Source organism: Anguilla anguilla, chromosome 11 (assembly GCF_013347855.1).
Source record: "Anguilla anguilla isolate fAngAng1 chromosome 11, fAngAng1.pri, whole genome shotgun sequence".
Classification (NCBI taxonomy): domain Eukaryota; kingdom Metazoa; phylum Chordata; class Actinopteri; order Anguilliformes; family Anguillidae; genus Anguilla; species Anguilla anguilla.
The window spans coordinates 34,551,739-34,579,268 of record NC_049211.1 but is presented as its reverse complement, the minus strand read 5'-3'; the positions used below and the strand labels follow the sequence as shown (position 1 = coordinate 34,579,268).

The following is a 27,530-nucleotide window of genomic DNA, read 5'->3' as shown; positions in this document are numbered from 1 at the left end:
TTTTATCTAAAACAATTCAAAAGTCAAGTGTTGCAGCTGAAAAGGAATATTTCCCCTTTCTCCCGAAAAGACAAGAAATGCCCTCAAATTTTTGTGTGCAATCATTTCTCTGCCCGCCCCCCAAGTACTTTTGCTCCAGCTATGCAACTTTTCCAAAGAGGTTTTCCTCAATGGTCCTGCTAACCCAGTGCATACAGAGAGCATCCTGGGTAATCCTACAGTCCTGTTCTAAATAAGACTCCCAAAATCAGGTACCAAATGTTTCCCAGTCAAAGGTCAACAAGAACCCACATGAACAGCAGGGTTTAGCATCTCTAGAATCTAGTGACAGACTACCACTGTGTACTCAGAGCTGAGAGCAGGTTTAAATCATTTTTAATTCTCCCCCGTTTCTCTTTCCATTTTGGATTGGGCAGTTTTGCTCTCGTGTCACTGCTACGCCCCTTGCAGTCATAAAAGGGGCACTGCAGCAGCAGTGCACATTCTTTCAATACGCGGCAAGCCAGGGATTATTTTCCACATCAATCAGGAGTGAGACGGAATCTCTCACAGATGACAGTTGGTTACATCCCAGTGTTTTCTGGCAGTAAGCAATAAGGAGCAATGCTAGATTCTAAATCAAATGCACGCTAATATACATGCCAAATATACACGTTAGATTCAATTTCAAATTCAAATACAAACCCAAGATACTAAATCCAGTGCAAATGGACTACTGAAATGCATAGTCTACACTTATTAGTTTAAGAAGTTAGCAAAACCGAAATGATGAAAAAATAACTTTGATTTGCTATTTGATTTTGCTCAGATAAATCATGCAGGTGTGCTTTTCTTTGCTACTTTTGCCCTTGCATTTGGAGCAATGATTGTGATATCTGTGCAACATTTGCTTTGATGAGTTTTCTTGCCAACCCCTCTACCCACTCTCCCTAAGGATGCCCTGCAATTGACATGACTGGTCCCCAGACCACTTCGCATTTACGTAACAGGAAATTCTGCATAGCCGCCACATAACATAAAATGTAAACAGCGATACTGTTGTCACGGGAACAGCCCAGATCTGCTCCAGCAGCAGGGCTTAAAAAGCAGAAATTAAAATGATAAGACACTCATTCAGATGGGTGAGGTTGGGGGGAAAATGGTTTTCAAATATTTTGTTTGTAAATGAGATGAGCCAAGGCTGGACCAATCACAATGCCGTGTTTGGCACCAATAACCAATCACTTTGCTGTGTTTGGACCTCGTAACCAATCACAGTGCTGTTTGGATCTTGTCGGACCTTTGGGAAGGGATGGAAATCCCCATTGCAACTCTTTGGGTCTGAGAATGTCCGCAGTACGTGCCGTTGTCCCATTCGCCGATACAGGGAGCAGGGAGGACTGGGATGAGGGTGTAAACATAAAGCGCTGGATGGGGTAATTACCGGGACAACAGGCAGAGAGGAAGGAGGTAATTATGATGTTTAAGGTCAGAGAGAGAGGAGTTGAGATGGAAGGGGCAGATAAGGCAGGGGAGGGGGGGTGGGGGGCAAGAATGACTCTGGCATGCACTGGCACTCCGAAAGTCCACTCTCCTGCCCGATCGCCATGGAGACAAACCACCTGACCAGTCGCCCTTCAGTAGGAGAATGTCAAAGTGAATGAAAGGTAATACAAATTGTAATGTCCTCATTTTTGGATATGTGGCATTACTGTGGGTTGCAGGACGGATACCGTACGGGACATCTGACACTGTGGGGACATGGGGCCCGAACACTGGCCTCCGTTCTCCCGGTCGCAGTGCTAACCCCCAAACAGGCCACGTGCGTCACTGGACGCTTTCGATGGCCTCAAGGGACAATTACCCAACACAAACCTCTCACCCTAACGTTACCCCTTTCCTTCCCACAATCCCCCTCCCAGAGATGACCTTATCAGGCTCCAAAAAAGTAGGACTTTTATCCCGAAGAGCTAAAAGCTAAGGCTGGGGAAATATGTGTTTTGAGCGGAGGAGGGATGGTTTAATTTGTATTGGTTTTATGCTTAGGACTCTCAGGCAGACCCTGTGGCACAGGCTCTACCATTCCCTACCACGCTGATCCCATCTCCACCCGTGACCCTCGCCGACTTTCCCCCGTCTGAATGAAGAGAATGAGGGCAGACTGTTGCTCACCTTTTAAATAAAATAAAAAATAACTCATCCTCACGTTACTGAGGACGAAGAAGTGCTATCATGTTGTGGTCCGTTACTCAAAGTTTGAGACAGAGAGCGCTGCGCGGTTAGATTGAAGTCACCCACCTGGTCGGGCAGCTCAAAGTCCTTGACCTCGCTGGGTGATTTGAGTACGGCTTTCACCCTGGCCTCCAGTTTCAAGGACTCGGCTCTTGTGAAGGGTTTGGGGGCGGGTTTGGCGACAGTCTTGGGCTCGGGCGTCGGGGCGGGCTTGGGCTCGGGCGTCGGGGCGTGTTTGGGCTGCGGAGTGGGCTCGCGTCTCTGCGCCGCCTTGGCCTCCGTCTTGCCCGCCTTGGCGGACCTGGCGAGCCGCGCCTCGGCGGCGGACGGCGGCCTCTCGTGGGCCGACTCGGGCCGCGGCTTGGGGGGTTCGGGCGTGACCGGTTTGGAAGGCGCTTTGGGAGCCGGGGGGCGCCGCTGGTCTTCCTCCTCGGGGGCGGCGGCTGGACCGGGCTCCGGCTCGGGCGTCTTCGGCGGGGGCTTGACCTCCACGTCCGGGACGGGCTCCGCCTTGTTGCTCTGCCGGCTGGAGCTGCGGGAGTGGCTGCGGCTGGCGGGGGCGGAGCCAGTGGCGGGGGCGGGGCCAGCGGTGGGGACGGGAAGGGTGGCAGGAGCGGAAGAGGAAGTGGGAGCGGGGGCGGAGGCGGGGGCTGGACCGGCGGCGGGGGCGGGGGCTGGGGCGGGAGGGGTGGCGGACACAGGGCCAGCCGGGGGGGCGGACGCGGGGCGGTCCTCGGGGGCCGGGGGCACGGTGGCGGACGTTGGCGTGGCGGGGCGGCTGCTCGGCCTGCTCCCTGACCGGCTGCTCCCGCGGCTCGCCCCTTTGTCCCCGTTCCAGCTGCCCGGACTCAGGAGATTGGGGTCCTCCTTCGCGGCGGGCGGGGCGGGTGACGGGGTGCGGGCGGGGGTGGAGCCGGGCCTCAGGTTGTCCATCTCGTGTATTTGGGGGCTCTCGGGGGGGGTGGGCGGCTTCTCCTCAGCCAGCAGGGGCTCCGGCATGATGCTCTCCGAGTTCTCGTTGCCCTCGGAGATCTCCTGCATCACCCGCTTCTTCAGGTACTCAGGACCTGGGAGAGAGCAGAGCACCTGTCACTCAGGGGGCGGGCAGAGAGAGCACCTGTCACTCAGGGGGTGGGGAGAGAGAGCGCCTGTCACTCAGGGGGCGGGCAGAGAGAGCACCTGTCACTCAGGGGGCGGGGAGAGAGAGTGCCTGTCACTCAGGGGGCGGGGAGAGAGAGCGCCTGTCACTCAGGGGGCGGGGAGAGAGAGAGCGCCTGTCACTCAGGGGGCGGGGAGAGAGAGCGCCTGTCACTCAGGGGGCGGGGAGCGAGAGCGCCTGTCACTCAGGGGGCGGGGAGAGAGAGCGCCTGTCACTCAGGGGGCGGGGAGAGAGAGCGCCTGTCACTCAGGGGGCGGGGAGAGAGAGCGCCTGATGCTCGGGGCTACCGGAACTCGTGCTCACACACACACACACACACACACACAGGGCACTGAGAGGTATGGATGGATTAATGAACTACACAAATAAAAACTGATATCCCCTCCTCATAATTCCATTACACACTGTTGTTGAGCCAAACATAGCCTGGACTGACTGGCTATATTTCTGAGTCACACTTTATTTCAGAAACAAGCTTCCATTGGACTGTATCCTTAATCAGTATTTACACTCAGGGCTCTTGTCTCTCTCTCTCTCTCTCTCTCTCTCTCTCCCCCCCCCCACCGCCCTCCTGGACACAGAGTCCTCCCTTGCCCCTCCCACCTGTGTCGTCTGCATTGCCACCATAATATAAAGGGAAGCACCTGCGTCAAACCCCTTCATCAAAGCAGCGAACAGATGCTTCGTTGCGTTAAATTTCTCAGCTCATTAAATGCAGACAGCCTTGGCAGCGCTGCGATGATGCTCAGCTTTGGACTAGCCCAGACGGCATTAACGCTGTCTGCTGTTTGTTCACAGGTCGGGTTGCAGCCGTGTCACGAGGAATGAACCAATAAAATAAAATAGAGATAAGTGACCAAGCAGAAGTGTTTGGGGCAGTTGAAACCGCATGGAACACGATGTATGGTGTTAAATATTGCCCTCAGGTCTACGGCTGCCTCTGATGGTGACTGAACTCTCTATGATTAAAGACACAGTGCAGACTGTGGGATTTAGATACACGCATACTGTAAATTCAAACGTAACCGAGTGTTCTGGTTCTGAAAGGAACTGCATATTTTTTACAGATGCAAAACTGCACTCCCACTCTTCAGCAGGTTAATTGCGCAGGCAAGTTAGTGCTTACATTTCTGAACAATATTCAGCACAATTTTATTCATTTACTTTTAATTTTACATTATCGCGTTTTTATCGGGTTTTTTTATTATTTAAAAACCCACTGGTCATCAATTCAGGAAGTCTCTTAGAACCCCCCCCCCCCCCCCCAGGATCTGAGGAAGGCTATCTTGCTAGTAAGACTCTCCTTTTTTTAGACGCTCAGAGGTTGCTGACACCGAGCTGAATCCGCTGTCCCACCCGCTGAAACAGCATCTCACATATCGGCAGACTTTTCCCCCACTTTTCTGATTTGTGTACGTTCTTAATTCATGGTGAACACCTCGCTGTTTCAGTGTTTCCTTTCTTTTTTCCTCTCTATCTCAGATCATGCTTTGTGTCCACAGTGTTGCTAATGACTGCTTGTCCAAGGGTCTACTTTGAGAGTGCCCCGTACGTAGGCTGCAAACATGTGACCATGTGTTTTCCAATAGAATGCCTGCATTTTAAATGTTGTTTTGACATAATTAGGAAACTAAAAATGAAACAGGAAAGGCAGAGGGAAAACAACTAGTGAGATTGATTCTCATTCCACTGCCATTGTGCAAAAGGACCAGTTTTAATTTGGTGAGCACTCCTCAGGAAATGTGTGTGTGTGAGCATGCTGAGTGTGTTAAAGCCACGCCCTCCAGTGGGCGGAGCATATGCAGCTTCCTCACCTGGTTGGTAGAAGGAGGGGGACAGCTCCCTAGCGACCACCCTGGCGATGCTGGACTCGTTACTGGAGGCTTGGGCGGCCTGGTCGGCTGCCTCTGCCTTCGACTTAGCATGGCTTGTTCTGCCAAAAAACAAAACAAAACAAAACACAGGGATCCATTACCTCTTCCAAAAATCCCTAAAATAACACCTTTTCCAATCTAGAATTGTACTGCACACTCACTTCATATTTATGTTTACTCTATCCACAAGTTAATTCGTTTTTAACAAACTTAAACAGACCTAACATACCTAAATTTGAGGCTGGTGATGTTACATTACATTACATTATAGGCATTTAGCAGACGCTCTTATCCAGAGCGACGTACAACAAGTGCATAGGTTTCATGATGTAGAGGCGCATGTTCCACCTCTACATGCAACCCTCTGTTTTCCTCCTATCTGAATAAAGTGAAACATACATAAGGAGGTTGGGGTACTGTCTGCTGTCCTTTATGAGAAAAGCGTACTAGATCTTTGTGGAGTAAGCAAATGTGACAGCAGCCACTGGGGTGGCGTGCCTGGAGAAGCCTGGGGAATGCTGGGTTTGGCCCAGCTGTGCTACCACACGGGCGCTGATGGGGAACAGGAGCACAGAGAACAGGAGCACGGGGAACAGGAGCACTTCCATCACAGAGCCAGTCTGTGCTGCCTTTGTGCAGCCCAAGGATAATATTTATTTGAGTCCCGTCCTTCCCAATCCCTCTGAATTCAGACGGCTGAACAGCGTGCCCTCTCCACGAGCCCTGTTTATTCTGTGCGCACCCCTCTCAACGTTTTACACAAACCCGTTTTTGCAAAGTGTTTATTTTCAGGCTGAGACACACCTTTTTCATTCCTAAACCATGATGAAGGCCATACATGTATGTGCAACTCATAATCACTACTAGTTTGTTTTACTATAAAACTGAACAATGCCAAGAAGAATCATACAGGTTTTAAAAAATATAATTTTGGACCAAAGCCTAGACGGCGTGGGTGGAGTGTGACAGATAGAGATCATCCACAACACCATAAACTAAACTGCCGTAAAATAACTTTATGATTTCTTCGAAGCCCTGATTTGATTTAACCGTAGGGGTGGGTGTGGGGGGAAGGGCTGCAATTACAGTGTCCTCTCTCCTCCCAGGCTAGATATCTGAATACCCTGTTTGCAATGCTGTAGTCCAGAGTTTCTCAACCTGTGGCCCCATCCACACAAAGGAGTGACCCAGCATTACCTTACATTCACTGTGTAGATGCTCTTATGCAAAGTGGAGAAGATCAGTGGGCAAAAGAGGCAGAAATACACCTTGGACCGATTGCCAGTCCATCGCAGGGCACACACTCATACTTTGGGGCAATTTAGAGTCTCCAATTAACCTAACCAGCATGTCTTAGGACTGTGGTGGAAATGTAATGGCGTGGGGAATGTTTTCTTCTCGGCAAACATGACGCTCCTTTACACCAACTGAGCATCATTTGACTGAACAGGAAGCATCACTTCCTGTTCTTAGCTGACAGGAGTGGACCCCGACGTGGTCTTCTGCTGCTGCAGCCCATCTGCTTCAAGGTTCAAAATGTTATGCCCTTCTGCACTCCGCTGTAGTGAACAGCTGTTAAGTGAGCATCTGTTCCCCGTTTGCCTGAAGAAGCCTGCTTGTTCTCCTCTGACCTCTCTCATTACCACAGTGTTTTCCACCAAAGAACTGTCACTCACTGGATGTTTTTTGTTCACCATACCATTCTCCGTAAACTCTAGAGGTGCCATTTGAGGTGTGGATCTGTGTGCCTCTCTGCGAGTGTCAGAGGGGGTGTCTATCCCCATCCTCTCTTTCACTAGATCAAATATGTGGCTTTCTTTTAGTTTTGGGCAAGCTGAGGAGTTTTTGACAGTATGTTGGAAGTGGGCATCTAGGTCTGGCGTTGTTCATTTCATCTCTAGGTCTTTCGGCATATTCCGTTGTCTTTTGGTTGCCAACTAAACCACGTGTCCCTTGTATCTGCAGGGATCACCGGGATATCCTCTGCAGTAAGGCAGTGGTGGATTGGAGGAGAGATCCCAGGATACATGTTTAGAGGATTCCAATGGCCAAGAATAAAAAAGTCTTTAAAACGGATTACCTGGAATTGGGATACTGAGCGAAATTCAATATCTGAATCTGAATGAAGGAGTTGGACGTGATACCCGACCGGAAATGCTGAGGTCTGTTGTCTGAGTTGAAAAGGATATGGAGAGGCGTGTGTAGAGTGATGCTTTCTCCATTACCTTGTTTTGCAAGGATAAGAGTTTGCGCTCACTCCAATTGATTATTTTATCCATCCATGCTTCCTCTCCTAGAATGGAAGGCCAAACGCGTCAAAATACCTGAAATTGTTGTCTGGAATTACACGTTGTCAACCTCCTGTTTGCTCATTCTCATTTGCTCATGTGTTGACAACGCATGATTCCAGACATCAATTTCATGTCCCATTTATTTCCTGCCAAATACAGAGCTGCACCAGGCCTTGACTAATACAGCTCATTTTTTGGCAACAGCCTTTTTTGCACTTACTGTGTTTTGCAGAAGCTATTTGAATCTGTTTCCTTGTATTACCTATTCCATTATAATTATCTGTTAAGTTGTTCATTTATTCATGTCTGTACTGACATTATGAACAACTGTTACTATAATATATAGTCAGGGATTCCAATTTACAGAATATAATGGTTGTCATAAACAGAAATGTGGTGTCCAGAGGTTTCTCCTGAATAGCCTACCATGCTGTAGGCCTGCTGTGCAACTAGCTTGTTCCAGAGTAGATCACATCACAGATCAAAAAGCAGATCCATCAACACACACCAAAGCACTACCCTATCTAGAACAATCATTTGAAAAATATAAAAAAGACAAGTCATACTTATGATTATACTGTCTCAAAAGAACAAATGTTGAGGTAGGAGAACCACAGGACATTTTGTTGCAAGTGTTGCACGACTAGGCACCCTTTAAGGATTCCCGCTGTCTGTGTTTGGAAAGACACTTTGGCACTCTTTATCAATCTATAAACAGCAACCTGAGATTCCCAAACACTTAAGGATACCAGTCCATACCTAGCTCCCAGTTTTAATAAATACTTCTCTGAAGCTATAGCTCCGGTAATATAAACAGTGCGGCTGTGGAAGGTAAACGGGACAGGAGGCCTTTGTTGAATATTCGGCAGTATGTTTGATACATTCCTTCGTTTCAGGGGCTCGAGCAAACGCGCGTGGAGCCGTGGTCTCCTGGGTCATTATTATTAGCCGCTACGACCGTCCTGTCCCGCAGTGACGTTCAAACATAAATAAACAGCAGCCGCACGGACAGCGACCGTTCAGCGGCAGGTCTGTCGGTGTCCCCTTACCCGCAAATCTTGACTGTAAGACTCCTTTGATTCTCAGGTACAGTCTCTGTATACTTATAAATGGAAGCGGCGATCATTATACACTGGCGTGCGCCTGAAATAGCGCTCGTTAGAAATACCACGGGATCATTTTCGGTTTCGGCCGAGCAGCCGTACTACTTCTCCCTCCGTCTGCATTAGCAACAAACCAGACTGGTCTAATAATCTCATTAGCACATTATGATACACAGGCCCGTTTTTTGTATTCTGCCAATTTTTGTTCTTAAAGGGCCATACAAACGGAGCTCGTTATGTTTAATACATTTATTTGAAAATTTATCAAGCACACCAATATCACAAGTTCACGACTATCAATTGGTTGTTGCCAACAAAGAAGTGAAATAATGTGAAATTTCGGCAATGTAATATTTGGAAGTAGTCCTAAATAATAATCATTTTCAAGGAAACACAATTCTACATTATTTGTATATCAAATATTTAACACAATCACGCACACAGCCGAACATTCAAGCGAGGTGCCTCGGAGTAGGCACCTAGGTGTGGTAGTGACACAGACACTCAACATCTGGGACTTAAGCTTAACACCTGCTGATGACAGGAGCAGCTCTCTAACCCCTGCTCCACAGTGTGGCCCTCTCAGCTCATTGGCCCACAGCGTGTCAGAGCAGTTAGGAGTTGGGGCTCGTCATCAGAAGGTTATAGGTTTGATTCCCAGGTGAGGCGCTGCTGTTGTACCCTCCAGCTGGGTGCTTAACCAGAACAGTATTAGTAAACATCCAAATATATAGTGTATGTATGTATATACACTATATATTCATTTTACTACATAACATAAATACATAGTGTATATGTCATACATAAATTACACATATAGTGTATATGTTATACATAAAATAAATATATAGTGTATGTGTTATACATAAAATAAATATTTGCTCTGTGTAAACTGCCCGGGATATTCCTCTGTTGTCTTTGCTCTCGGGCAGCGCTTTCAGACCTTTTACTGAGCCAGGGAGCCCCACCCAGAGGCAAAGGCAACCAGGGGACCTCCATTCTAAGTTTAAAAAGGTTACATTTAAAAAAAAAGTTTCATATTTGAAATATTTTCAAATCTAATATTTTCAAAATCTGAACATAGTTATTGCATTTCAAGACTGGCCAAGGGACCCCCGATTGAAACCCCAGGCTGGAGGGGTTAATTCTGGTCTACTTATAGCCTCTCTCTGTGTGGCTGCCTGAGGGGGGGGGGGGTGTTCGGTGCTACCGATATCTGCCGCATGCTGGGAGTATTACTGATTGTGATTACTCCATGAATACTTGACATACTGTAACGTTACACTGGGCGCCCAGAATAGCAGCACTGACTTAAAGACGTTGAGGGGACCGGCGCAGCCCAGGGGAACAATTACAGGGGCTTCCAAACTCTCTGACACCGAGGTTCAGATCAGCATCCGCGTTTAAAAGGGGTCCTCCGCGGCAGTCCGCGCAAACTTCCCGTAATACGGCTGCGGAGATGGGTGGGGGGGGGTGGGGGACCTAGCGGACCTAGCCGGTGACATTCAAGCCCCCAAAAACGTCCGCCGCCGGCTTGCCCTTTTCCCAGCGATGACAACGGGTCGCACTCACAACTTTCACTCAACGCAAAGAAACGGAATACCCGCGAGTCGACAGACCTCGACTAGCACCGCGCAAACACCGCTGGTTTAAAATAGAAGACCGTTAGCCTGCTCGAGAGCAGGACACACGCGAGAGCACGGGCGTGTTCCGTCTCTTTATTCTGCTCTAACTCACGCTAACACTGTCCGACACACGGGTCTCATATTCACACATTCACTCCACATTTCCACAAACCATGGGCAGATTTGGATTTCAAGGCGAATTAACTCGTAAGAGAGTTGCCGGGAACTTCCTTCGCATGAAACATTTGAACCTCAGTTGATTTTTTTTTACCCGAATGAGCGCCACGTAGCTTACGACTTAATGTCAGTCTTGTGTAGATGAACAACACAACTCATGAGGTCGCCTCAGGGCAAAATAAGTTATAGCCTACTACGGTGTGGGCCAATGAATAATCTATGAAATAGTTTTAGATTATTGATTAATTTCAGTATTTCAATCCTTCTGATACTTACACCACCTGTGTGGCTGAAGTCTTTACAAACATTATTCTTTAATTGCCAGAGTCTTGCTCTTACCCAAGGCAAGTTTCAAACATATAAATAAAATTAATATTACCTATAATAACAATGCAGGTTAAATGCTTTGCTCAAGGGCCTGACCTATGTGAGATCTGGGTACAGAACTAGCACATTAACTGCTATTCTCCACTGCCAGCCCATAATAATAATGTCTTCATTATAACATTGGCTTCATAATCTACTGAGAAAATGTTCAGCGATAATTAAACTAATAATAATAATAATAATCATAATAATAATCATAATTATACATTTTATTTTTATAGCGCCTTTCCAGAGCCCAAGGTCGCTTAACAAAGTTAAAAAGTAAAAAAAACAGAAAGTACAGTAAATACAGAAGGCAAAACGTATACATAGTACAGAACATAAGGCAGCACAAAATAACATACAAACAACAAACGTACAAAGTAAGGCAATAGAGAAGCTAAAGATAACTTATTAAAGAGTGAGATAAATAAATCAACAGATGTAGGCTACTCTATCAGGGTAAAATGTTGGCTTAGAGAGGTCTGACTCTGGTGGACGCTAAACCGTGTATAAGGTTAAAGAAAAAAAAAGGGATTAGACAAACGGCGTAAGCTGGGAAAATTACCCAGGGTAGAAGCGCAGTGTTTTTACGGGATGCCTCCAGTAAACGATGGCTCGTGTTGCCAGGTGACAGGTGACCGGGGGGCCCCGCCCGGAGCAGATGGCCTCTTCCATGCGGGCAGCGTGCCACCAGGCCGCCAGGGACGGACCCCAGCACAGCCGCTCGCACGCCGCCCTGCATTGCCCGCTATCGATTGACTCACTTCAAACAGACTTCTATAAAGCTGGTATTTTGGGATGTGACCCCAACCCCCCGTGGTGCCCTGGCTGTGGGATGCATAACCCTGACTCTCCCAGGCTAGATGGGAAAAGAAATAACTAGGAAAACGAAAGATTGTTCTGAAAGATTGACCTGAACAATCAATAGCACTTTGATAAAAGAAAAAAAAAACTGTCAACCTGCTTGTCACATGACCACGGCATTATAAAAGCAGGGTTTTGAACACAAAGTTCTTCTCACCCAAGGATCATTGAGCTGGACTAAATTTCCTCTAGTACTGACACACCTATGGCAAACGCATGGCGTCATTGTCGTCAGTTCTCGAGAGCACGCTTGGTTTTTGGCTTGGGGGCCGCGGTACAGATTGCACACAACGAGATGCAATCTGCCATCGTGGCCTGTACCACCGGACTTCTGCATGGGGGGGAGCACGACTTTCCCGACTCATTGTAGACATTTTGGGGGAGGGGGTGAATTACAGTGTTATGCGAGTGTGTTGAATGACAATTATGTATGTGCATGTAATATACTGCTCTTCTGTCCTGCGCTGTAATATTTATCTAATCAAAAACACATTTTCAATGGGCAAGAATGCCACATTACTCACACATAAAAAAGGACTTTCTAGACATTAGAAGTCATTAAAAACTTGCTAAATATAGGCCTTCCATTAAAAGTATTGATATCAAAACAATGCCAAGTCACAAAAAAAATATTGGCCATCTAGCTTACACAAATTAAGCAAGCTTTTTCCTTTTTACAATTTTCATTATTAAAGAAAAAGCACTTAGTAAAAAAGGATCCAAGGGAATCCTTTAGCAACCTCGTGATGGAACAGTCAGAACATGATGAGTACGGTACAGAGACACCCCCAAAAACAGATCATCTACATGCTATGGTACTATAAGAGAGGGAGTGAGGAAGAGAGAGGGAAAGAGAAATAGAGAGAGGGGGAAAGGAACAGATAGTTAGAGAAGCAAGGAGAGAGAGAGAGAGAGAGAGAGAGAGAGAGAGAGAGAGATAGAGAACTACCAATCATATTACAAATCAGTGCCAAGCACTGAACATATGAAAGAGCCCCTTCAGCCAGCTGGTCCTGAGGCTCAGTTCATCAACATACCAGCTGTAGTAATGCCAATCAGATATTGACATTCATAACATTAGACCAAATCAAATTATAACTAAAAAAATACATCAGCTACTTGAATAAAATCTCCCAAATCAGCATAAGCTTGAATATTATTTGGCCCTGTAAAGACAGGACATCCTGGTGGACCAGGCCGTGACTGATGACAAAGTACAGACTCAGTGAGCACAGCCTAGCAATAGAGACTGGCTGCCACAGGCAGACCTGCTGCTCAGAGCAGCACAGGGACACAGACATAGGCACAGACACAGGCACAGAGCCAAACACTCAGGCACAGAGACAGAGACACAGGCACAGAGCCGAACACTCAGGCACAGAGACAGAGACACAGAGCCACGGACTCAGGCACAGAGATACAGACACAGGCACAGAGACACAGACTCAGGTACAGAAACACAGTCATAGAGCCAAAGACTCAGACTCAGCCACAGACACAGTTGCAAAGCACATGCACATACTTTTAGGGACATTTGTGATTTATAAATTAAATATGCATTCGTGTTCGTTTTGTGGCTCTAATCCAACAGACAAGCTTGTAAATTTAAGACGAGGTATTTCATTTGCTCATATGCATGTTACCTAAATGAACACAACTAAACGTAAATAAGCACGCCTGCTACCATTATTTCAGTATGTGAATAGTAGGGCCTGTGCATGAATGAATTTATCCAACCATTCCCAAAGGACATATTTATTACCAACAAATTTTATTTCAGATATTACAGTGGGACATAATTGTTTTTCAATGTGAACACTAAACATTGGGAAATAATAACTGAGGTAATATGAAGCGACAGATTCGTTTCGCTAATCTATGTTCCTGAATAGCCTATCTGAGTGAGAATTAACTGGCAATTTCATTTTTTATTTCACCTTTATTTCACCAGGCAAGTCATTAAGAACAAATTCTTGTTTACAAATAGAATGTAGGCAGTCACAGTACTGTAACTAGAGTATTTGAGGTGAATTAATGCTCGGTATGTTCCGACATTGGGCAAACCAGGATTCTGGAATTAAGGTAAATTGTAATGTTTGTGTATACTCAGAGATTCCTACTTTGATCTAATGTTGCTGATTACATGTTAACTAATGTTTCAGCGTGAACCACAATGCCAGGTGCCTGGACAAACATGCAGATACTTGAACTTAAAACTTACTATCTATTATTAAGATGGCTGTGATTTGCTGTGGAACTGTTTGCAAGCTTGGAAAAAAAAATGCTAATGATAGGGCTAGTTCCTCAATAGTCAACGTCAGATGATGACGGAGAAGCAGATAAACTTTCCCAATTTTCTCCATGCCACCTCGTTGTCTCCTTTCCTGAACTGCTCTCCTCCCCTCCTTTCCTAAACGTACTTCCGGGTAGGAATCGAGTGCTAGTGGGGAAGTGGAGGAAAGGATGTGAGGAGTGAAAAGCAATGAGACGCACCCCATGGGCCTCATCTATATACCATTTTTTCTGAAAATTTGGGGATTTTTAAAAAACTTGACGTCAAAATATGCACCGTGACCCATGCACATTCTGGAGTCTGTGGAAATTGCCGACTCCGATAGCGAAGTAGTGAAATGCAAATAAATGTCCTACAAATGTCTTCTGTCGGTTACGTCAGAACTATTTCCACCAAACACTATAGTCTGTCTGACCTCAACCTCTGTAACGAGCGTCTCCATTTCACACTCCGTTAAATTTCTCTTATTTGTTTTGAGGTCTGACTTCTCTGTCTCCAACAATTCATTGGAATGACATGCTGATTTATATGCACATCATATTCATATCGGACGTTCAATCATTTATGGGTAATTGTGGGACTTAACGAGGTGGCATACTGGGCTTGTGCACGTTACCTATGCAAAATTTCAAGTTGATTGCAATTTGTGAAGAGAAAATTGCATGCAGGGTGTGTGAGCATACGGACAGATTTATAAATTTATTTTTGACCAGAAGCAGTTTCCTCCTTTAGTGCATACGTAACCTTCCAGTATAGAACATGCGCAGAGTTTTGTAAATGAGGCCCAACGCTACTGCTCAGACGACAGGCTGAGCTTCTATTGCGATCAGTGGGCAGTGGCATTATTATTATTATTATTATTATTATTATTATTATTATTATTATTATTATTAATAATAAAAAATATTTGATATTCAGTCATACCAATAAAGCATTATTGAATTTCAGTGATAATTAGAGAGTGGGAAAGTGTAGAGAGAGGTGCAGAGCAGGAGAAAAACAAGAGAAGGAGAAGGAGAGAGAAGGGGAGAAGGAGAGGGAGAGAGATAGAGAGAAAAGGAGAGAGAGAGGGAGAAAGAGGAAGAGAGGGAGAGCCATCAGCTGTTGCATATCGCAGTGTGACTGTGATACCCTCGGCCCCGCAGTCTGCCCTTATTTGGGCTGGCCTCCTTTCTGAGCCTGCGTGCGTCATTTACGCCCGCCGCCATGGTCTCCGAGGAGATCTCATTCCAGGCCCCGCCCCCTGAGCCCCCCACCCTGCCCCCGCCACTGGAGACCACACTAAAATACTTAGGTCAAGAGGGAGTACCGTGGACACCAAGGGTCAGAGTTCTGAATGGGTCAGCTGCATTTATACACCCGTCCCCCAGGCCCTCGGTAGAGCCTTCCCCCCCCGGCCCCTCCGTCCCCCCCCTCCCCATGCCAGGCCCTGGGTAGAGACATCCCCCCCCCCCGGTTCGTCCGTTCCCCCTCCCCATGCCAGGCGCTTGGTGTAGGGCGGGCCCTGCCCAACACTAAGTAACTCGCCAGAATCTCTAAAAGCCTCAAAGACTGCCAATGTAAAACCCAATGAAAAAGCTTGAGGTTGAGGTGAATGCTCGATTCCAATTGGTTGGAAGGTGTGAATTAACACCGTTTCCCACACAAGTACAGTGCTATGAAAAAGTATTTGCTCCCTTCCTGATTTCCTCTTATCGCATGTTTGTCACATATTTGTTTCAGATCGTTAGACAAATATTATTATTAGACAAAGGGAATGTGAATAAACACAAAACAAATTTTTTTTTTAATTATTTCATTTATTTAATGAGAAAAGTTATCAAACACCCAAATCACCCATGAAAATGCAAGTGCCCCCTCAAACTTAATAACTGGTTGCCTTTAGCAGCAATAACTGCAACCAAATGCTTTCTATAATTTGATATCAGTCTTTCACATCACTGTGGAGGAATTTTACCGCACCCATCTTTGCACCATCTTTTCTGGGATCTTTTGTGACTTCCTGGATGAGTTATCACAGCAAACTTAGAGAAATTTTTGCTGGCCAGCCACTCCTGGGAATATTAACCATAGTTCGTAATGTTCTCCCTTTGGCAATAACGGCTCTCACTCTGTTTTGGTGAAGTTCCAGAACCTTAGAAATGGCTTTGTAAACTTTCCCAAACTGATATATTTCAACAACTTTTTTTCCTTATCTCTTCTGGAATTTCCTTTGATCTTGGTATTGTGTGCTTGGCAACTACTTCACTCTGATGGTCAGATTCAACAGGGCTGGTTGCAATCAAGCCTGGCTGTGTTCAATCAGCTGAATCTAATGATCAATTAAATTAGGTTAATTGAGTAACAAAGCAGTCAATTACTTTTTAACATGGGTGATATGGGTGTTTGATAACTTTCTCACTAAATATTTCACTAAATAAATGAAATAATAATTTAAAAAACGTGTTTGAGAAAACCTGGAAACTACAATTGATTTTTCGGGTTAGTATTGTTGTTGGGGTTTTTAAACATGAGGACACAAAAACATGCAGACATGCAGATCCAATGGCTGTTGTTACACAAAAACATCATTCCACTCATTCCACCTGTGCTTACTCTGTAAGTTCTGCTTTTACAAAAGCTTCAATGGAAGAAGTAGGACAGAGAGGAAAAGAGGCAAGCCACTGGATTTTTGTCCATACAATCTACAAGCAAAAACAAATGGTTTGACTTACGAACTAAATTAAAAAAAAAATTAAAAAAAAAGATTTATTGACACTATGACCGTCTTTCTTTTACGTATTCATGAAGCAGGTTCATTTGTTTGGGAATTTATCTTGCCAGATTGAATAATTAAATTAATTTATTCATGATGTCACGTTTTCTTACACAACTGACAAATAGACTGTGTAGCTAGCAAGCTAGCTTGCTTTTGAGCTATCTCTCACAATCATTGTTCTGCTACATGCCTGCATTCTTCTTCGATATTTAAACATTAAGATTTTTCAGCCTCCATCCATGTCCATTTAGGTTCCATTTTGTAAATGAGAGCAGGCGGTCTGCCCTCCATTCAGAAATAAAGCAGAGAGGCTAACAGACAGGGAGGGAAGTCTCAGCTCAGAAGGGGCCATGGCGGGAGGCCGGGCCCACACCAGTGTGTGGGGACTTGGACGTGGCTCCAGAGCCACACTACTCTACACTACAGACCGCATCACGCATCTCATCGTATGTCCTTCCACTGCCCGGGACTATGATACGATTACACAGTGAAGGCAACATCCTTCAGTGACTTTCATTAGAAGAATTGCATACAACATTCGGAGAGAGGGAAGGAATTAGAGAGAGAGAGAGAGAGAAAGAGAGGGAGAGATATAGAGAGAGAGGGAGATGGAGATGGTGAGAGTGAGAGATAGAGAGAGGGGAAGGGAAATGGAGAGATGGAGAGGGAGGGAGATAGAGAAGAAGGGAAAGGGAGGAAGACAGAGGGAGTGAAAGATCGAGGGAGAGAGAGGGTGAGAGACAGAGAAAGGGTCATCTCTAAACCCGGGCAAGGGTTTTTAGCTTTCTCAAAGGACCACCGCTGTTTAACCTTACAGCCGACACATTATTGCACTGACCAAGGCAGGCCAGTCTCAGAGCCTCTGAACTGGGCAAACACAGAAACACCTCATTCTGGGGCGTGCTCCGATGAGAACACCTTACGTCTTCTAAATAATAACCTCTGCTGCCCATCCAGACGCAGGTGTTTATACACAGAGCAGCTATCGGCGGCGTCACTAGGCCTCTGACGCTCCGACAGAGAGGAACGAGGGCTTTAATGGCCGGGAACGCTGTTTACTTCCAGCAAATCCAGACCCCGTGTCTGCTGTGCGTCAGTTCTCTCGTGACCGTTGGTAAAACGTTGGCCGAACGTTTGCCGCAAGCCCTGGTGAAGCGCTCGCGCCTTCTATGGAGGCAGCCGGCCAGCGTGCTTTCGCTGGACTCCCGCGCGCTGTTTACATTTCACTGTCGGTTAGCAGGCGTAACCCTTCGCACCCGCGAAGATCGCGCAAAGCTTTGGCGAAGCACCCGGCTAGAAACAAGAAACTAGGCAGAATCAATATTCCCGAAATCAATAACGAAAAAAAAAAAGACAAATCGGCAAACTTGTGTTTGTGCTCTTGGGTTTCGGCTCAGTAATTACGTCTGACTAACGGTCAACGCACACAGCTGACGGCCGATGCGTGCCCCTCCCCACCTTCACATTCCTATTGTGTAACGCCTTCAGATCCATGAAAGGTGCTCTATCAATGCAATTCATTAATGTTACACAAATTAACCCAAGTTAATGGGGGTTCTACAACACCGTATGCACCTAAAGGAAATTAATCCTCTGTCAGTGAAAACTGTTGAGGGGAAATGCTTATCGTAAACACGATCTTGATTTCAGTAATTGGAAAAAATCAATCCTGGGAATAGGAAGACCTGAGCTTTAACCTCAAGCCTCATGTACAAGGGGAAGATAAAAAAAAGAAGAAGTGTAACTGTGATATTTAATTACATCAAATGAGCGACATAAACGCAGGCCTGCCGGTTGGTTTAAGCACAGCTGAGCGATTCCCAACAGTCTAAAAATACCGTTTAAACATGAGAACGCTCACAGACGCGGACGCTCGACCGCAAATACAAAAATCCAATCCCCCAGCTATCGATTCAGACGGTGTCCTCACTTTGCTTTTGAAACGAGCGAGCAAAGCGATCGGAAATTCGGCAGAGGTACCCCCCCCCCCCCGCGCCGCGGACGTTCCTGTCGTCTGAACGCGCCAGCTCACCGCTGGCCCGGTGCTAGCCGGGACGAGGCCTGTAAGAACTAAAGCAGCGGCCACTCTGCGCGTTGACACGGTAACACGAGATCCTCCTCAGCTCATATATAGAGCGCACCCCGCAACCCTGGGGTTCCACCAGAGGGGGCCTCCGACAGGGCGGCTACTCCAAATTACTGCGTATTTTTAGCAGTTGACTCATTGTGTGCGAGTCTCAGGCTGCTGGACCCTCGTCTCTCGCTCACAACTGATTTAAAGATTTGATTTGAGGGAGGCGCTTTGTTGCCATGGTGGCGGGGCCCTACGGCTGTGATTGGCCATCTCAAATTGTGGAAGAAAATAAGAATGGAAAATTGGGCTTAAGTTTACAAATGAATGTACAGGGGGGTGCCTCTGGGCTAAGGCACCGCTCTACTGCCTGCTTGGGCCCCCTGGCCTGATATTGAATGTCAATCTAAGACCCCAATCGGCCCCTTGGCCCCACCTTTTGGGGCGCAATAAGGGCACGGGCCCCTGAAGCAGTGCCAAGCCTGCATACATCCAAAGAGCCCCCCCCCCAACCCCAACAAAACTTTGATCTGGGTCATGGGTCCCCCCCTCCTCCTCCCCCGGTGGTTCCAGGCCCCATTTCTTGCTCTGAACACCCATGCGCCCATCGGCCCCGCAGTGTTTCGTATCATCACTCCTGTGTGATGCTGGACTTGAAGGACACAATTTTTCGAACCCTTTCCTCTTTTCTTCTTCCTCTTCTGAGGGCACAACATTCACAGTAACTCCCCACCCGCCACCGATTTTTTGGGCGACAGAAATAAAATCCCTGAAACGCGAAGCTGCACTGTCCCCCATCCCTGCACCCAAGCTTTTAAAAATAAACCCATGCCTGGATTTCACTCTGAGTAAACTTGTGAAAACTACACCGTAGGGGTGGATGGAGATGCCACTATTTGTATTTGTATCTGTATTTGTTCCAACAACAAAATTATTTGTATGTATTTGTATTCTGAGAAAAAACAGAAGTGGGCGTGGCGTAAACCAGAAGTGGGTGGAGTTTGACATGGAAGCTGCACAAACAACAGGCTTTTATAACACTGAGTCAAATCAGTCAAATCAGTCAAATCAATTTTACATAGCCTGCTCTTATTGATTCCAAAGACGACGGCTGCTTTGGTGGTTTTTTGGGACCGCACACACAAAATCGGTTAAATTTCACGCAGTTGTCATACAGCTGCTCTATTTAGTTTATCCAAAGTCTCAGTTTCAGTGAAAACCTGAAAATATCTCTATGTTATCTCCACGAAATTTTAAGCCTATCGTTTCTATAACTACAGCATCCACAATTATTAATCCCCACCCTAAAGGCTCTATCGACTTCACCAGGCGATGGCAGAGCCCAGCGAGCGGGAGCTCTGCCCGCTCGCCCGCCCGCCCTTCCCGGCGCTGGCGCCTACTGTACCTGGACGCGGCGATCTCGGCCTTCTGCTTGGCGATGGCGGCCGCCCGCTGGGCGCCCTCCACGCTGCGCTGCACCTTCTGCCGGATCTTGGTGCCCTTGATCTGGATCACCCGCTTCTTCATGGCCTTCACCAGCGTGTTGTTCAGGTACTTGCCCTCCTCCGCGCCGCCCTCGGCGAAGGTGGTGCGCCCGTAGCCGTGGCGCTGGTTGTCCAGCCACTCGCCCTCGTACTTGAGGCCGCTGGAGCGCTCGCTCACGCCGTAGCCCGAGCGCTTGTCGTTCTTCCACTCGCCGGAGTACGCCTCGGTGGTGGTGGCGTCGATGTCGGCCTCCACGGGGGGGAAGTCCTCGGCGGCCGCCTCGCTCTCGTCGCCCAGGCTGGCGGTGGAGTTGGCGTCGCTGGCGGCGGAGCTGAGCGCCGAGTCGCTGCGCAGGAAGCTGATCTTGCTCCGCACGCTGGCCAGCGAGAGGCGCGACTCCGACTTGGTCAGCTTGCCCAGGATGGACGCCCGGCTGAACAGGCCCTTCTTCTTGGGCTGCGCCAGCTCCGGGTCGGCGTACAGGCTGAGGGCGAAGCCGCCGCGCGCGGGGCCGGGCGGGGCGCGCGGCGCGTTGACGGGCGCGTCCTGGCCGGCGGCGTCGGTGGCGGTGATGGTGGGCACGGTGCCGTTGCCGTGCTCGCTGCGCAGGGAGGTGAGGGAGGTGCGCAGCGGGGAGCGCACCACCGCCGCCATGCCGTACGGCACGCTCTGCCGGATGCCGTACCCGTGCCGCATGCCGCTGGTGAACTGGCCCTGGTAGGTGCCTGGAAACGGCAGAGGAAGCAGGTGAGTGTGAGAGAGAGAGGAACTCGTCTGCAGGTACAGTGCCTATCAACATAACCACTGCTTACTCCCAGCTGTGTGAGAGGAGGGAGTACACACACACACACGCACACACACACATGCATACACACACACACACACACACATACACACAGAACAGTGCTCAGCATAAATCACCTGTTCCCTGGCTCCTGTTACATGTTTTAGCTACCCTTTTTTATTCCTGGATAGGCTAGCTGTGTAATAGTATTTACTTTTGCTTACAATACTACCTGCCGTTTTCTTTAGTTAACTTTACACTTATTGATTATGAATGGGCTTTCTGTGTCTTGGGAATATCACATTTTTGTATTTCTGAGGTATTGGTGTTCTCCACTTTCATAAGTCACTCTGGATAAGTATACCTTCTTATGATAATGTAATGTAATGTAACTCCAATGAAGTACTTTAAATGCTGATTTAACACTGAAGCTTTTCCTCATTTCCTCAGTTATATGTCAGACATAACTTATGGCAGGAGAGCTTCATATTAAGTCTAAGAAACATGAAGAGATAAGAGAAGATGTGAAGACAGGCTTAAGGAATATAGAAGTGATATAAACAGGTTTAAGGGACTGGACTTAACCCTGCTTTAAAAAGACTTTAAAAAGACTTTAAAAAGACTTTCTCCCATTAAACCCCCCGCCCCCACCCCCCCCTTTCGCCTGATTGTGTTTGCTGGCCTCACCATTGCAATGTCCTGCATCAATATTCAGGAGAGTGCAGACTAGTGTGTATGCAGTCACTCTGCAGTCCCCCAGCTGAGCTGCACAGTCACTCTACAGTCCCCCAGCTGAGCTGCGCAGTCACTCTGCAGTCCCCCAGCTGAGCTGCGCAGTCACTCTGCAGTCCCCCAGCTGAGCTGCGCAGTCACTCTGCAGCCCCTCAACTGAGCTGCGCAGTCACTCTGCAGTCCCCCAGCTGAGCTGCGCAGTCACTCTGCAGTCCCCCAGCTGAGCTGCGCAGTCACTCTGCAGTCCCCCAGCTGAGCTGCGCAGTCACCCTGCAGTCCCCCAGCTGAGCTGCGCAGTCACTCTGCAGTCCCCCAGCTTAACTGCGCAGTCACTCTGCAGTCCCTCAGCTGAACTGCGCAGTCACTCTGCAGTCCCCCAGCTGAGCTGCGCAGTCACTCTGCAGTCCCCCAGCTGAGCTGCACACTCTGCACCCAACTCTCCCAACTCTATCCATTCCTTTCATTCCCTCATAATCATTTTAGCTGTGGCCTCTTTTTATGACATTGGAAGTATTTATTGAAGTAATATCTCTTTTAATAGTAAGCATATAAAAGTGTTTAAGTTCATATAAATGGATGAACATTTAAAGCAAAAATGAATTAAGTGGTTTATTTCACTCAAGTTATGGAGTTTTATACTTCATGTGTTCCCAATTAACAAATACATAAATATTACTATTTGTATTGTACTTTCCATACTTCTTACAAAGATTCAAAGAATATGAAGAAAAAAACTACTTTTACGGTAAATCGGAAATTAAAATATATATTTACAGGATTTCAGTTTTTCCAAAACATTTAGAACAATGCCAATAACTCATTATTTAACAGGCATCCCATACAATAACAGGATTTATACAGTTAAACAGATTTGTACAGTTTTTTTCCTTCATTAAATGGTTTTTTCCTGACAAGGTCCAACCATTCTATATGGGATTTTAAAAATGTATTTAATTATTTCATCATTGAACAGTGGATGCATTCCTGTAGCAATGCCAGTTTGTCACCTAGTGACATAAGAAAGGGACCTGCCATTACTGTATTTTGGGGAGCTGCTCACGGGCTCAGGGAAACACACGTTTCCAGGGCCACCTGGACACAGACAAGAATTGCAAAGTCACCGTCAAATATTTAAGCACTATGCTGAAGGAATTCATAGAAAAAATTCATTGAAAGAAAGAATAATCATTTTCTGAATACAAACCAGTATTCAAGCCATAACACATCCCCATCGTAAGGCTTCTGGGAGTTTGAAGCTAAGTTTTATCAGTATGATTACGAAAGTATTGTCCTGTTATTTTAATGTTATTTTAAGGAAATATCACCAAGCACATGATAAAATCAATAGCCATTTTGACTATGCAATTTTTTAAAGGCAGTCAACTATGAAATCTTTGAGCACCTCACTTCAAATTGTTTCAGAATAAATCCTCCTGGTAGGCTTTCATCCTTTATTACTATTCCCACAATGACAGATGAGAAACGACAGAGGGATATATTCCGGAACTGAACGGACGATTCAATTTGCACGTATTACAAGAAGCCATGAGAAAAAAAGCCTTCGGCATATTCCAGTGAATTTTCATTAGAATGCACTGAAGTATAAAATATCCTTTGCAAGGAGATTATAAAACAGGTTTCCAGAAGAACTTGAGAGGGAACTTCGCTTGCAACCCCTTGACCACGGTTATTAACCTGAATTGCTCAGGTAAATATCCAGCCGTATAAATGGACTGTATGTAAAAGAGCGTAAGCTGTGTAACTCGCCCAGGCTAAAAACATCTGCTAAATTCCAAAAATGCAAACTTGGGATACCCTCCATTGAATTAGAGCAGCAATGATGACAGAATTTATTGTTGGGCGCAAAAACGTTGAGCCACATTCTAGCAGTGACAGCGGATCATACGCACAATGGTTTAACGCACGGAATTAGCGTCATACGCTTTCATATTTAGTAGCTGTGCGTGTTAGTGCTCAGTCTAGTTATTTATGCCTTCGTAACGGCTCGGGTTCCTCGCGCAGGAGTAGACACATGTCTGGATTCCATCACCCCCAGGAGACAGCGAGGCCAAAAGGACACTAGCCCCCGCGCTATTATTATTTCCAGCACTCGCGGTGCGACAGCATGTCAGTCACCAAACCGCGCGCAAATTTGATGACTCAGGCCCTGGGGGCAACGGGCGCAATCGATAGGTGGTGGGAGTTGGTACGGTAGCACCCGTTCATCATTTACCTTTATGGATTTATCAGACGCGATTTTATCCACAAGTTGGCTGGTTAATAAGTTATAAAGAGCCTAAATGAAATGTAGTTTATGAGATAAGTCACAATTTACACAATAGAAGCAACCTGCCAATTAATTAAATGATACTACAGTCAACATATTGTGAGGCTTTAAAGTTTGGCATTCAAGTAGTAGTACAATTAATATATTTATTATCAACAATTAATATCCTCATTATCAACATCAACAACAATATAATTACTCTTGTATGACAAGTAATAGGGCAGAGCGGGGAAATAACGGTTTTTGTATTTGGCCCAATTCTGAAAATATTATTAGAGCTAGATTCATCATTTTTAAAAACGCAAACAATAATGTCTGTTCAATCCAACAGATGTATCAGTCAATGTCACATGTCACCATGTAGCCTAAAGTAAAAGGTAAGTTAAATATATTTACAAAGATCAGGTCAGAGCTGAACAAATCCAATCAATCGGTTAATCAGTTGTCTACTCACAACAGGCAGTTAATTCCATATTTTTGTTTCCAACAAATCAATCAAAGACCTCCCTGGGGACCCCTGTCAGTGGTTCTCTTTCTCATTTCTCATTTTCTGTGAACAAATACAGATGGCTGTTGATTGTCTATCTATTCTGCATTGTGTAGCCACGTGTTTGTATGTTGTATTTATACTTTGTCATTGTAGGCTATTTTGTGCATTGTATTGTATGCAGATGCTTCAGAAATGTCATGATGGTGTCTATTAAAAACTGGCTTAGACCGATTATATTCTTTCATTGATGGCATACAAGTAGGGGAGACCGGCTGGCACACTTTACTCTTTGCCATATTTATCTAGCATAATTTATTTTAGATCTCCAGAAATATTTATCTCCTGTTTGTTGAAGGCAAAGAGAAGCGAATTCTGCGTTAACCTGAAATACATTCATCAAGCTTGATGCAACCGCCTAAAAAGTCTGTGTTACATATTGTCCCATGTTGCATTTGGCCCCGCTCTCCCCTAAAAACAAATTATTTTTATTAGTTTTTATTGATGACGATTCTACGACTACTACTACTACTACTACTACTAATATTATTATTATTATTATTATTATTATTATTATTATTATTAATAATAATAACAACAACAACAACAACAACAACAACAACAACAACAACAACAACAACAACAACAACAACAACTTTTAATCAGGGTTTCACACATCAGAAACCCCTGACTTTCTGCAGCAGCAGTCCTGAAATGACCATGCAGTGCTATTCAGTGCAAACTGTACAGGCGAAAGGTATTTGATACAAATCTCAGCCACACATTTAACATGCCTGTTCACAAACTTATGTCTCCTGAGGATCTGACTAAAGAAGTACCCAAACCTTCCTGCTACACAGCTACTGCCTATAATAATGAACTTTTCTATAAACACATTCCCTCTGAGGACCAACCACAGTGGAAATCAGAATTAGAACATCCCCAAAGGATTTAACCACATGACTGACAGGTGCTGACAAACCAATCAGAGAGTCTAAAATGTGAATGCAAATGTGAATTTGACACTGTTGATTTAAAGTTATCTTTTTGTGTTTGCCTGTGGTTGTCCTGTGTGTTGAACATCTGCAAAGAGGTTCAGTTTAGATTTGTTACAGACGGGTAACTATGTTCATGGAACCTATCACCTGCTAAAAGGATGCTGGGAAGATTCAGACATACTGCTTCCAGCTGAAAAATTTCAATGCCTTCATCTCTTAATTAGGAATGCCCATTTCACAGCAGGGCATTAAACTATATTCTCCGCTCTACTGGCTGGAATACGAGATTTCAGTATTACATACAGTATGTCTGGGAATCATGGTTAACTGTGTATGCTGAGAAATAAATTGTTGGGTGTTTTTTGGTCATGACAGAAATGCTTTGCTTTAATTGTTCCGCACTTCATGAACGTAGTGCAGTTTCTTTACTCAGCACTAGAGTAGAGTAAAGTTGTACAAAGTTGACGATGATTCTAAGGGCCCTGACTTGACAGGGACCCTCAAAAAATTGTGCTGCAATTGCGCGGGAATAGGGTGGCTCGGGGTGCTCGGGGCCCAATGTGAGGTCTTTTTATGGGGCCCAAATTCCCTGGTGGCACCCCTGGTTTCAGTATGTCCTTTCTTCCCATGCAACCATATTTACTATCAGCTCATCTTCCAGGCTGTGTGCTGTTCAAGATAAACAATAGCAATTAGCTAAAAAAAAAAGTGAATGACAAAGGGGGAAAAAACTCACATTCTACACAAACTGAGCCTAAAGCAGACCAGATTCAACCACAATTCACGGATTATGTTTCCAGTTCACGTGCCTGCTGTTCATCACTGTAGATCTCCGGATATTTCCGCATTTAGTCCTCTGACTCGCACTCCCCCCCCCCCCCCCCCCCCCCCTTCTCCCCAGCCTTCATTGGCAAACGTTCCTATAGCGATAACCATGCCATCATGGTCCATCTGTGACTGAACGCAGGGGGTTCTGTGGTTTACTGCCTCTAATCACAACTTCAATCAACCAATCAAAAACGGTCTGTCCTTCAGCTTCGGAGTCAGTGGGTGGGGCCATCTTAAAATCTGACAATTATGACCTGCTAATAGAACAAAAAAGTCTCTGCTGCTTTTTTCTGAACCTAGCACTGGCTGACAAAATGTTTCTCAAAAAAGTGTCCACCTCATCCATTTCCCAAAAGGCACAGGAGTGTTTTGCTGAATGAATACACAGTGCTGGTTTAGGGAATTTGGATCTGAAGTTCATGGTTCATTTTCCTTTGTATCATACTCTATCTACTTCAGATTGTGGGCTTCTCTATTGACAGAGCCTTTTCACATCCGTTTGAGTGCACGCATCCAACAGTCCTACCAAACAGTCAAGGAGTTTCTGACAAAGGCCGCAGGAGAGGGCAGGTACTCTTTGGCAGTGCAAAAAAGGGCTCTATTTTAGATCTGGGGGAGACAGCGTGAATCTCTGACAGGGGGAAAGAAGCGGCTGGTGACTCCACATGTATCGGAAGAAAGGCATGTGGTAGTCTACACCCTCCCCAGACCAAATTGCGGCTAAACTGGGGAGAAAATGGGAGAAAAATGGCAACAACAAAAAAAAAAGGTTGGGGCGGTGGATGTTTGATGTTATGCAGTTGTTTTGCATCTGCATGTCCTGCAGCTCTTGTTAAGGCCAATTGAACCATGAACTACAGCAAGGACCAATACCCTTTGGCCCAAAACCTGGTACCCCCCACCCCCCCAAAGAAGTTCAAACTTGGCTGCAGATGAAATTTTTGTAAGACAATGATCCCAAGAATACTTCTAAATCAAGCAAGAGATAGTTAATGGCTACAAAATTACTCTAGACTAGTGGATAGAATCAAAGAGGTGGTTTGAATCAAAGAGGTTGGTCCACAATCACCAACTGAAGAATCACAAGCAGCTAGAAATATTCTGTATGAAGGCAATACGTGATTCGTCAACATG

General features: G+C 46.0%; 1 protein-coding gene across 1 annotated transcript in view; it reads right to left on the bottom strand.

The window, feature by feature from the left end:
• The window catches only part of jph2 (junctophilin 2), a 33,553-nt gene that overhangs the window by 4,351 nt on the left and 1,672 nt on the right, over nucleotides 1–27,530 (bottom strand). The window contains exons 2-5 of the mRNA XM_035382656.1: nucleotides 20,201–21,005; nucleotides 5,185–5,303; nucleotides 2,946–3,278; nucleotides 2,278–2,792 (exon numbers count right to left, since the gene is read on the bottom strand). Coding sequence (XP_035238547.1) covers nucleotides 2,278–2,792; nucleotides 2,946–3,278; nucleotides 5,185–5,303; nucleotides 20,201–21,005 — 1,772 coding nt within the window. The remainder of the gene's footprint in view (nucleotides 1–2,277; nucleotides 2,793–2,945; nucleotides 3,279–5,184; nucleotides 5,304–20,200; nucleotides 21,006–27,530) is intronic.